An 11,972-nucleotide genomic window follows, 5' to 3' on the forward strand; every position below is an offset into this window, starting at 1 on the left:
TTTTGAGTTTTCATTAGAAAAAAATGGCTTGACGTTGGATCAAGCGTTTGATGAAAGTTTGAAAGAAATGGAATAGAATAGGAGGGAGAAATGAATTGGTTTGTTTATTGAGAAAATACTCGACGTTGGATCGAGTCATATTTTTGTATTTTTTGGAAATGGTTGATTTTATTCTTATGTTAGTAGCTAACTAAACAGTCAAAGAAATAAAATAGTAAAATTATTACACATCGGGGGAGTGGGGTACATTTTGTCAAATAGGGATTCAAAAATCATGAAATAATTAAATCGGGTCCAAACAACAAATAATGCAATGCATGAGTGTAAGTGCAAGAGAACCGGCTCATTGTAAGAAAGCCCAAGAGTAAGCTATGTTAGGTTGATGGCGATGCTTAAAAGCAATCGACTTACAAGGGTATGAAAATGGGCTCGACATTGAATCGAGAAAAATGTGATTTTAATAGTTTAAAATGGTTTTGAATGGATGATGAAATTAAAAGAAAGCAAATCGGTGTTATTAAACAATAATGAAACTATGAGTATAATAAAAACATAAACATAAAATAAAATGCTAAAAGAAATAAAATGCTAAAAGAAATAAAATGCTATATATATGGGTATTGTGAACCCACTCCACTAAAGACTTAGAAACTACCCTCTCTCCACTAGGCCATCTATGATTAGTTATAAACTAAATGACAACTTAGATATATAAACCAAAACAGATTAAAGTATGAATTAAAATAAAAATAAAAATGGGGTGGTCTATTTAATGGATGGTTAATTAAAATAAAAAGGAGGAATCCCAAAAGGTGACCTTAGCCGCCTGGCTGTTGGATTCAAAAGATTAGGGATTGGGTACACAAAATAACAATTAATTACAACTAATACCAATAAACCAAATTTAATGACCAAATGAGAAGTCTGAACGTTCACTTAGTGGGGATTTAAAGGTTTGCCTAATAAAAAGCAAATAAATAATAAAAAAAAGAAAAGGAAAGGTGAGGACACGAAGGAAAGTCCAGAACTCAGTTCTCAAACCTCACGTATTTCTCACAATGAATCTCCCTCTAGCTCTCAATCAATCCTTTCTGCGTTAATCACTCTCAACGAACTCGCCTTCCTCAATCTCTCTCACTAAACTCGCCTTCCTCAATCTCTCTCACTTCTCACGACCTCAAACCCAAAGACGCAACAGAACGGAGATTTAGAGGAAAAACAAACTGGTGCTCACCTTTGGCTGTGATTCGGCGGCTCAGGTAACTATTCAATCCTCTCCCTTCGTCTCTTTCAACACTGATTTTTGCTTTGATTTTGGGATTAGGGTTTTCGCTCTTGAAACTTTTTCGCCGTTCCGCCTCTCCCAATTTTTTTCGTCCCCCTACTGATTCGTCTCTTCTCCTATTTATCTTCTGTAAATTAGGGTTTGGGATTTGGTCTATGGAGTTCCAGAAGAGTATCTCTGCAAACTACTTTGGATGTACTCAGAATCGAATTGCCCTATTTGATGCTAAACTTGAAAATGATATTCTGAACTCGTGCTTTCTTCTTCATTTTTTGTCTTAATGCCAATTCGGGTATTTTCTGGAATTTTACAGCTTTGACTAATTATTATGTGTTTTTTTTTTGTTACTGCAGTAAAAAATGAAAACATGAGGAGCTCAAACACGGTTCTTTTCGCGTGGCCTTGGCTTGGAAATTTTCATGGTTTGCTCGAGCTTGATTTGAAGATGATAATGATGTTGTTGTTGTTGTTTGATTCATGGTACTTGTAACTCAGCCTTGCTTTGGCTCGTGAATGGAATATGATGGCATGATTGGTTTGGCTTGGATTGGTGATAAACCTGTGTTGCACACATGTGAACCCACCTTGTTCAACTCATGACTTTGTTTTATTTTTGCCTTATATGATGATAGCATTCTTGATGAATGTAACAAACATGATGATAGCCTTGGCGATGATAACACACAAACTTTATCAAGATGAAGTCAATACATGAATTTTGCAAACAAGTGGTCTTGGTAACAACAATCCTGTTATCGCTTTGACTTGCAGTTATGTTATTTGTTTTTTTTTTGCAGCTTTTCAATTGCCTTGCAGCTTCACGCTTTGGTTTATTCCGTCCGTGTTTCGGTTTTGGTTTATGCTGCGTTTGGGACTGATTCATGGATGCACAAGGATGATTTTTCTCATAGCAGTTTTGGTTTTGGTGTAGGACTGGTTTTGGCGCAGGCTGCAGGTACCAATGGCGTTTCTCCCTCATGTTGGTTTGATAGCTGAGCCTCAAGTTTACAGCCGGTTTTGGAATATATCTCTCCATTTCAGCCCTCTTATTTCTTAAATTATGCACCTGCTGATGATTCCTCTTGTTTTTTATAATAACAGGCCTTCTAAACCCATTTTGCTTCTTCCTCATGCTTTGAGGCGGATTGTATTGGAGATTAACACCGGCGCCGGCTAATGAACAGTACAAGGTTAGTATCAAAACATTCTGGAACTGAATTTGAAATTTTTGGATTAAACATTGAGTCTTTTGATGACCCTCTGAGTTTCCTCTTTCGTGCAGGTTATGCTGGTTATTCGGCATTACAGATGCTTCCCTTTTCACACATGCCAAAAAACTTGTAATATCTCCATTAATACCACTTCTTCTGATCCTGGATCAGTCACCTCAAATCTACAACTTGTGACGGCATCAACTACCAAGTGCATTCGTAACGACGTAGGACCTTTAGCCATCTTCATTCCTAACTCGTCGGCAACACGAAACACAACTAGTGTCGGTACTGTCGCATCGAAAGCATGGCCTTTTGTCAACTGGAACAAAGGCAACAATGAGTGCAGTGACAGAAACCCGGTTGTTGTAATTTTGTTGTGGATTTGTTGATTTGAAAAAGCCAATACTACTGTTGTGAGGCGAATTCTGCAGGTGTATGTGTGTTAAGCTCTGCTATGCATTTATCCAATATTCAAGTTGCTTGGACTTCAATGGTTTGGACCGTTGCTTGAAGTTTGTATGTCATGAAGTTTTGATGTCAGTTTGGATTCCTTCCATCCTTGCTTACATGAATGCATTGGTGTTTTTGTTGCGGGACTGAGATAGACTTTTTTCATTTGAATTGCTCATGATGTATGCCATTAAGTTTGATGTGTGTAGCATAAAATGTATATGAATAACCAATGAGGCATAATGTAATGCTTATGTAAAATGCTTGTTTTAATAACAAAAATTACTTATGATTTTAAGGTTGTAACAAACTTGGTTTGAATGAAATGAATTTGTGGTTATAGAAATGAATATGGATTTTTAGAAATAAATCTGAGACTAATCAAAATGTCCATTTAAAATTAAAAACCCAACAAAACCAATTAAAATCGAATCAATCTATAATTTGTTAAAATTACTTTGATATCAACTCTAACATTCATTTGGAAGTTAAAATCAATTAGAGTTTGAATCATTAGTAAAACACAATTAAGATTAACTTGAAATTTGGAATTAGATTTACTTTGAAATTAAATTAAAATTGAAAATTAAAAAAAAGTCAAATAACTAAAATCCATTTTGTAATCACAAAGCACCATGATCAAAAAGCTAGATAACAACCAATGTTTACCACAAAATATGGATTTGGGAATGAATGTATGCAAATGAACTTTAGACCAAGTGTCAAATAAAAATGAAAAAATGGAAAAAAATTCAGGACCAAAATCGGGGTATGACAACTAGTAACTTTCGTAAATCACCGTAAACCTTGATATTTTGCATGATTAAAACCAATGATTAATTGAATGGACATTTGAGTAAGAATTGGTAGTTTAATAGTTTCTTCCTTAAGGACTTAAGTAAGAACATTCTGAGGTTAGGTGATTGAATGTTTCATATGTATTAAGGAAATCTTGACTGAATTCATAACCGGGTAACTCAACCACTCACCCTAGCATCTTTTATCTTAATCAATTATTTGTACTATTTTCGTGTTTACTATTTCAAAACAACCAAACCATTATCTTTTTGTTCTGATAGAATCAAATTAAAATAAGTATTTCCTACGCAATCCTTGAGATCGATACTTGGAAATAAAACTCCTTATTACTACATCGGTAAAAATAGTACACTTGCTATTTTTCCGATCACACATCTATCTTTTCTGGATGTGCTATTTTGCTCCAAGCATGAGGTTGGTCCAGACTACCGTCTCTAGCGCCCGTTAACAACAACCATTTCACATTCCCGTACGCACAAAAATAAGTTCTTAAAAATGGACTATATTTACTTACTTTACCGATTATTATCTCTAAATAATATTTTTACCTTTATGGTGCAGATGGTCGACACGTGGTATGAGTTATAACAGATGCCATAGACACTGTATTACCTAGTATCGCAATCTCTTGGATCACCTTCGACCGACATATGTATGATCATTAACATAATTATTTCGTAATAATTAGTTCATTTCTTCTACCAAATTTATAATCCAACATATGTTCACATTTCAGTTCATTTGACGTCCACATCTAAATTTGGATCATGACCATGAAATCAACGAACAAGACGCAACCGTTTGGACTGCATGCACACTGATCATAAGATTCACCATTGTGGAGATGCACAATAGTGATCATGTTAAATTGCAGTTCGGTATGCTTCAACACATCCTAGATCCCCTGGCAAAGCTAGGAGAATGACATATACGCAAAGTTAATGACTAATGGAACTTTAACCCATGACAAAGCTTCAGTAGATCTGAGTGTCGCAAATGGAAGCACCGCCATGACCATGTCTTAACTGACGTTGTGATGCCAATTGAAGAAAAACCAAGTCGTAATTATATGGCTTGGTACAAATCTGTTGGATTTGAGTTCAACGCCGAGGATATGTATCTATATGACCCACGTCAGGCAACTTACACACCAGAAGGCTCAACATCTAACCCCCAACAACATTGTCAGATCGACTACTCACAACCCCCTATCCATCAAACCTTCCGATCCATAAACACACAAACCTACAATCCTAACATGCCAAACACCCAACCACAATACCAAGAGCATACCCCGTACCACCAACAACAACTAGATCATCATCAAGACATCCAACATCGCTTTGCATCCAAAACATCATCCTACCATAGTCGCCTTAGCCAAAACACTCAACGATCATTTAACATCAATCGTCTCTCCTCCTACCATAACCAAGAATCCCAAACATCTCACAATCAAAACCTTCAACAACCATATTGCTATCAAACACCACAACAACCATTTCAACCTTTTCTCGACACATCATTCACACCAATATCTCCCTTCAATCGTCCTCCAACAACTTAAACACAACCTAACTACTCTGGCATGGGTCATGAACTCAGTTATGACGGCACCCCTCTAATGCATACACAAGACTACGTTGATTTGTCTGACTATCTAAGGCAATCTCCTGTAGTTGGTGGTGATGTTCCTGGGTCCTCAGATACTCAAAAACCTGGGGTGAATCATCAAAGTGGGTTAGGGCCACGAGTTTGGGTAGCTAGGGGATGTGGGACCGGAGGTCGGTTAGATGATCCCGATCATCGACATTAGTCTTTTTTGTGTAAACGGGTATTAATATTAATATGAATTGGTTCGATTTCGACTTTATCTATCATGTACAATATTTTTCAAAAAAAATTACGAAACACACACAGGTGTCAGACCAATTGGCGTCTCCTTTAAAACTTAAGACATAAGCGTCAATTGGATTGACAACACAAGGTGGTCTAGCCAATCTAATTGACCCCTCCTCTCTAAGTTTAAGAGGAGGCGTCAATTGGTCTGACGCCTCCTCTTCAAAGTGGGATAAATTGAGTTTTTTTTTAAAAGAAAGTTATTTTAAGATTTTTTTTAAAAATAGGTAAAAAAATTCACTAAAAAGTTATACGTCGGTGCCATAGTGACCAAAACTTTCTATTTCCAGCGTTACAATAATTTTACAGCGCGCTTCATAATAATTTTGCAGCGCGAATTATGCAAGTCAAGATCATGTACCAAAACAATTGTCAAAAGAAAAGATATGGGACAGAAAAAAGATTTTCCACTCAAGAGCATTTCAATAAAATGATAAAGAATTTTTTCCGACTTAGTCAAAAATCCAAAATTCAAACTCAATTCTCAATATACAGTAGTATTAAATTATTTATTGAAGAGAGTTTTACTATCTAATCTCGAGGTCTGATTTCTTAAATAAATAAAAACTATTTTCCTCTACAGTCGGATATTGGAAATAAAAAAAATTAATTAATGTTTCATTAGTTTTATTAGCAAATCACATGATTAATATTTATACATGAAAGAAAAGAAAACAAGTCACATGATTAATAGTTAGATTAATTAATCTTCAGTGACACTAGTACTAAAAAAAAATCAACACCTTTTTCTGTTGACTCACCGACACAAGAATCTTCACCTTTCTATACTTTCTTTTTCAACTTTTTCCATTACCACTCTCTCACATTACTAGTAATAATAATAACAATGTCTCTTCCGTCGTATTTTCCTCTTCGTTGGGAAAGCACACGACAACAATGGTGGTACGCATCGCCAATTGACTTAGCAGCCTCAAACGGCCACTACGATCTCGTTATCGAGCTTCTCCACCTCGACACAAACCTCTTAATCAAACTCACTTCCCTTCAAAGAATTCGCCGCCTCGAAACACTCTGGGACTACGACGAATCACAGTTCCACGGCGTCGCTAAATGCCGCTCCCACGTCGCGAGAAAACTCATGCTCGAATGCGGAACGGGGAAGAGAAACTCTCTTGTTAAAGCTGGATATGGCGGATGGCTTCTTTACACTGCTGCTTCTGCTGGTGACGTGGAATTTGTTCGTGAATTGTTGATAAGAGAAGGTTCTCTTGTTTTTGGTGAAGGTGAGTATGGTGTTACGGATATTTTGTATGCTGCTGCGAGGAGTAAAGATAGTGAGGTTTTTAAGATTGTGTTTGATTATGCAATGCTGAAAAATAGTGGACAAGAGTTCGATTTGGATGAGGTTTTTAAGATCGATATGGTGAATAGAGCTGTTCATGCCGCGGCTAGAGGTGGTAATTGGGAGATGCTCAATGAGTTTCTTGAAAGTGTTTCTGACATTTTGGCTTATAGAGATTCTCATGGATGCACTGTTTTGCATTCAGCCGCTGCTACCGGACAAGTCGAGGTTAGATAGATTATTTCTAGTAAATCATTAATTTAGTCTCTAAATTATTATTTTATCTCCAATTTAGTACTTAAATTTTGGTTTATTTGTGTAATCACGGTCAAATGTTGTTGATTGGGGTGTTCTTTGGGTTGTAATGCACTGTATTTTATTTTGACATGTATCATGGTAATGATGCAGGTGGTGAGAAAGCTACTTGAATCTTTTGATATCATTGGCTTAACCGATGATCATGGGAACACGGCGTTACATGTAGCTTGTTACAGGGGTTACTTACCCGTGGTGGAGATTCTAATAGATGCATCTCCCTCGCTAGCACTGTTAGTTAACCATCATGGAGATACTTTACTTCATTTGGCAGTGGCTGGTTTCAAAAGTCCTGGTTTCTGTAGACTAGACAAGCATTTCGAACTTGTGAAGGAATTGGTGAGTGAGAAGATTGTGAAGATACGAGACATCGTCAATTTAAAGAACAATGATGGAAGAACTGCTCTTCATGTATCCGTGATTGATAACATCCAAGTTGAGGTAGTGGAATTGTTGATGTCTTTGATGTCGATTGATTTGAACACTCGTGATGTTGACGGGCTGACCCCTTTAGATCTTTTGAAGCAAAGGTCACGATCGACTTCTACTGATTTTTTAATCAAAAGGTTGATTTCTGCGGGAGGGATGAATTGTGAACTTATTTCGAACAATTCTGAGTCAAGTTGTACTGTGCAGCCGCTGCAAAAGATTCAAATCGGTGTAAATGGAGTCAGTCCCGGGACTTCGTTTAGAATACCAGATGCAGAGATATTCTTGTACACTGGCATTGAGAATACATCTGATGCTAATTATGTTGAAACAAGTCCTGGATCATATTCCGGCTCAAGTGAACTAAGTAACAACTCTGACGGTGCCAATTCTCCATATAACCACAAATCTAGCTCGGTTAATAGTGCTGCAAGACGCTTAAAGTTTCTTCTAAGGTGGCGTAGGAGAAAAGAAAGAAAAGACAGAAAAGCCGCTTTCTCAGATTTGGAAGATGATGATTCTCTTGATCCTTTTAGTTCGAGTAGAAACTTGGATGAGTTTTCAATTCCATTAAGGCAAAGATACTCACAATCATCTTCCCTTAGAACACATTCAATTCGGAGTTTTCTTCCCAGTCCATCCTCCAAAATGAATTTCGCTACAGGCCTCATCCAAGGAGTAATTCAGCTAAATCCACATGTTACTCTTCCTCCTCATTCAACTCCTAATCTTTTTCAAGAATTGTCTGTGGTTTCTCTTTCTTCGATCAATAAACAAAAGAATCTTGATATAATTGGACCCTCTTGCTCAAATCGATCGATAAAAGACAATAGCACACTTCACTTGAACTACAAACAGGATTCGTTCAATAAGAACTTGATGAATCCATATCTTTCTTTTGGAGCACAAGACCTGATAAACATGGAAGATTCAAATAGCTGTGAACCAAATCGGAGTTATAAGCGTTTCAGTTCGTTAGTTGCCTAGCTAACTGTTGTCACTTGTCATCAACTGAGTAAGAACATGATGATAATATATTCTTTGCTTGTAATGACAATTTTGCAAATGATTCAATTTTTTTTACCACTATGTCTATTTTTAGTAAGAACATGAAGAAAATGTATGTGTATGAGAGACAAGAGTTGAAGTATTTTACCACTATGTCTATTTTTAGTTAGTAAACTCAGCCAAATTTAGATTGTAGCTTTTCTGATTGGAGAAATCAGTTATCAACGTTGATTCTACGTGAAAAAAGTCCCTTCATAATGTCAATTAAAACAATTTTTTCCACCAAATGAAGCAACTTGAGAATGACATGTACCCCACGTACAATAATTACACACACACATGGGTGATGATCCGAGACAATTCATCAAAAAAGAGTAGTTTGTGGCTAAAACCATGTAACACACGCACATAACAGCAACAAAAGAAACTAACATTTTTCTAATTATAGCTACTCTCTCTATGTTATATAAATGAAATTAAGTATCTTACTCATGAAGAAAACCATTAGCGTGAAAAACATACATTAAAGTTTGTGCTAACCTTAATTGTCTACTCTTGACTCGCACTAATCAAAACTTTGCATGTGTTCATTGAAGTAAAATTTTAAGGTGATCGAAAAAAAAAAAGATATGGGTGCAGGTGACGAAGGAGGACAACCTCAAGAGAATAGTAATGTTGACCCCAAACAAAAGGCTATTGATGATTGGCTTCCCGTGACTGCGTCAAGAGAGGCCAAATGGTGGTATTCTGCTTTCCACAATCTAACCGCCATGGTTGGCGCTGGTGTTCTCACCCTTCCATATGCCCTATCCAATATGGGCTGGTAAATAAGACACTTTTTATGAATTCGTTAAAAAATAAATGTTATTGTATATGTTGAGCGGGTCAATTTATGAAGTTTAACATTAGATTGTAACCATACTAAATGATTATTAATTTTATTATTATATATGTGGTATAAAATAATAGGGGACCAGGAATGACCATTCTTGTTCTATCATGGGTGATTACATTGTATACGCTATGGCAAATGGTTGAGATGCATGAAATGATTCCTGGAAAGAGATTTGATAGGTATCATGAATTGGGACAAGAAGCCTTTGGAGAGAAATTGGGCCTTTGGATTGTGGTTCCACAGCAAATTCTTGTTGAAGCTGGCACATGTATTGTGTACATGGTCACTGGTGGTAAATCACTGAAGAAAGCTCATGACACTATTTGTCCTGATTGCAAAGATATCAGAACCTCATATTGGATTATTATTTTTGCATCAATCAACTTTGTTCTTGCACAATGCCCCAACTTCAACTCCCTTTCTATTATATCTCTGAGCGCAGCCGCTATGTCTTTGACGTAAGTAATCAACTTTAACTCCCTTTCTATTATCTCTCTGAGCGCAGCCGCTATAGATTTATAGATGATTTTGTAATTTTGAAACATTGTAAGTTAAATTTGTATGTTTGCATTATTTTACTAGATACTCAACAATAGCATGGGCTGCTTCACTTAAAAAAGGGGTTGCCCCAAATGTTGATTATGGACCAAGATCAAATTCAACTGCCGATACTGTATTCCACTTCCTTTCTGCTTTGGGAGATGTAGCATTTGCTTATGCAGGTCACAATGTGGTTTTAGAAATTCAAGCAACTATGCCCTCAACCCATGAAGTACCTTCCAAGAAACCCATGTGGAAAGGAGTTATTCTCGCATACATAGGAGTTGCATACTGCTACTTCCCAGTTGCAATCATTGGATATTATATGTTTGGTAACTCTGTTGACGATAACATCCTCATCACACTAGAAAAACCTGCTTGGCTCATTGCTGCTGCTAACTTGTTCGTTGTTGTCCATGTTATTGGAGGCTATCAGGTGATTTCATTCAATTTGATGGTATTTTAAGACGTAACTACAATTTTGATCTTAGTTTATAACTTTCATGTTGCACCACTAAGCCATGATACTCTTTTTTGTGTGTAAAAAACAGGTATTTGCAATGCCGGTGTTTGACATGATTGAAACTCTCATGGTTAAGAAATTGCATTTTCCACCTTCTTTTGCACTCCGATTTTCAGTTCGCACTATATATGTTGGTATGTTGTATATTTTACTTGTTGATAATATGGATGAATGCATTGGTATGTAGTTAACTTTTCAATCCTATTTTGCAGCATTGACCATGTTCATTGGCATATGCATCCCTTTCTTCGGTTCACTTCTTGGATTTCTAGGAGGATTTGCATTTGCCCCAACAACTTACTTTGTAAGTAAAATATTTTTTCAGTAATGTTTCAAAGTATTAACGTAAATTACTTTATTTCTTATTGTCTCTATCATTCTTGCAGTTGCCTTGTATCATCTGGCTTAAACTCAAGAAACCCAAGAAATATGGCTTGTCTTGGACAATCAATGTGGTATGTTATTTACTACATAAATGAAATATAAGTAAAAATTTGATGTGCTTTAATTAATTTTGTTATGTACTTTTTTTCAATTTCAGATATGCATTATTATTGGAGTCTTATTAATGACACTATCCCCAATTGGTGCTTTGAGGAATATCATTGTACAAGCCAAGCACTACGAGTTCTTCTCATAAACTAGAAGAACAAAACATCAATTTTTCTGGCTTATTTAAATTTGATGGAGAAAACTAAGTACAACTAGATATGCATTCACAACATATGGTTGTATAGTTCAAAGTTATCGCACATATAGAGTGTTACAGTGATGCGATAGCAATTCACACGGTTTTAAAATAATTTCATGCCCCACGAGTTTTATGCGTTGTGGGTGTGATGGTTGACATTGTTCTGATATTTATACTTGAATAAGAGAGAGGACTTTAAATTGAAAATATAGTATTCCATCCGTTTTTTATTATAAGTCGTTTTTTACTTTTCCCACTTATTAAGAAATGTAATAATTATGGTATAAAAAAAGATAAATTAGGAAGGATTTTACAAAATTATCCTTCATTAATGGTATTGGAGAGATAAATTAACATAATTGAAAGGAGAGAGAATAATAAATATTTAAGGGTATAATAGGAAAAATAACATTAATGGTTCATTGGTATTATAAAACGATTTTGTGGTACAAAATTATCCTTCATTAATGGTATTGGAAAGACAAATTAACATAATTGAAAGGAGAAAGAATAATAAATATTTAAGGGTATAATAGGAAAAATAACATTAATGGTTCATTGGTATTATAAAATGACTTATATTGTGGTATAAAATGTTTTT

General features: G+C 35.8%; 2 protein-coding genes across 2 annotated transcripts; both read left to right on the forward strand.

Moving 5' to 3' along the window:
• Window positions 1-6,425: 6,425 nt before the first annotated feature.
• Window positions 6,426-8,795, forward strand: LOC127083069 (uncharacterized). The gene is made up of 2 exons (XM_051023298.1): window positions 6,426-7,198; window positions 7,379-8,795. The coding sequence occupies exons 1-2, from the start codon at window positions 6,515-6,517 to the stop codon at window positions 8,699-8,701; spliced, it is 2,007 nt and encodes a 668-aa protein (XP_050879255.1). The 5' UTR covers window positions 6,426-6,514; the 3' UTR covers window positions 8,702-8,795.
• Window positions 8,796-8,937: 142 nt separating this feature from the next.
• Window positions 8,938-11,557, forward strand: LOC127083070 (lysine histidine transporter 2). Its single transcript, XM_051023300.1, has 7 exons — window positions 8,938-9,545; window positions 9,692-10,075; window positions 10,200-10,593; window positions 10,709-10,814; window positions 10,893-10,984; window positions 11,067-11,135; window positions 11,222-11,557. The coding sequence occupies exons 1-7, from the start codon at window positions 9,352-9,354 to the stop codon at window positions 11,318-11,320; spliced, it is 1,338 nt and encodes a 445-aa protein (XP_050879257.1). The 5' UTR covers window positions 8,938-9,351; the 3' UTR covers window positions 11,321-11,557.
• The last annotated feature ends 415 nt before the right edge of the window (window positions 11,558-11,972 follow it).

The sequence above is a fragment of the Lathyrus oleraceus genome, chromosome 5 (genome assembly GCF_024323335.1).
Source record: "Lathyrus oleraceus cultivar Zhongwan6 chromosome 5, CAAS_Psat_ZW6_1.0, whole genome shotgun sequence".
Taxonomy (NCBI): domain Eukaryota; kingdom Viridiplantae; phylum Streptophyta; class Magnoliopsida; order Fabales; family Fabaceae; genus Lathyrus; species Lathyrus oleraceus.

Bases quoted from the DNA above. Each gene is read 5' to 3' on its own strand.
- LOC127083069 (XM_051023298.1), top strand. From the start codon at position 6,515: ATGTCTCTTCCGTCGTATTTTCCTCTTCGTTGGGAAAGCACACGACAA. The intron at 7,199-7,378 runs GTTAGATAGATT...GTAATGATGCAG, and splicing joins CTGCTACCGGACAAGTCGAG to GTGGTGAGAAAGCTACTTGA.
- LOC127083070 (XM_051023300.1), top strand. From the start codon at position 9,352: ATGGGTGCAGGTGACGAAGGAGGACAACCTCAAGAGAATAGTAATGTT. The intron at 10,076-10,199 runs GTAAGTAATCAA...TTATTTTACTAG, and splicing joins GCAGCCGCTATGTCTTTGAC to ATACTCAACAATAGCATGGG. The intron at 10,985-11,066 runs GTAAGTAAAATA...TCATTCTTGCAG, and splicing joins TTGCCCCAACAACTTACTTT to TTGCCTTGTATCATCTGGCT.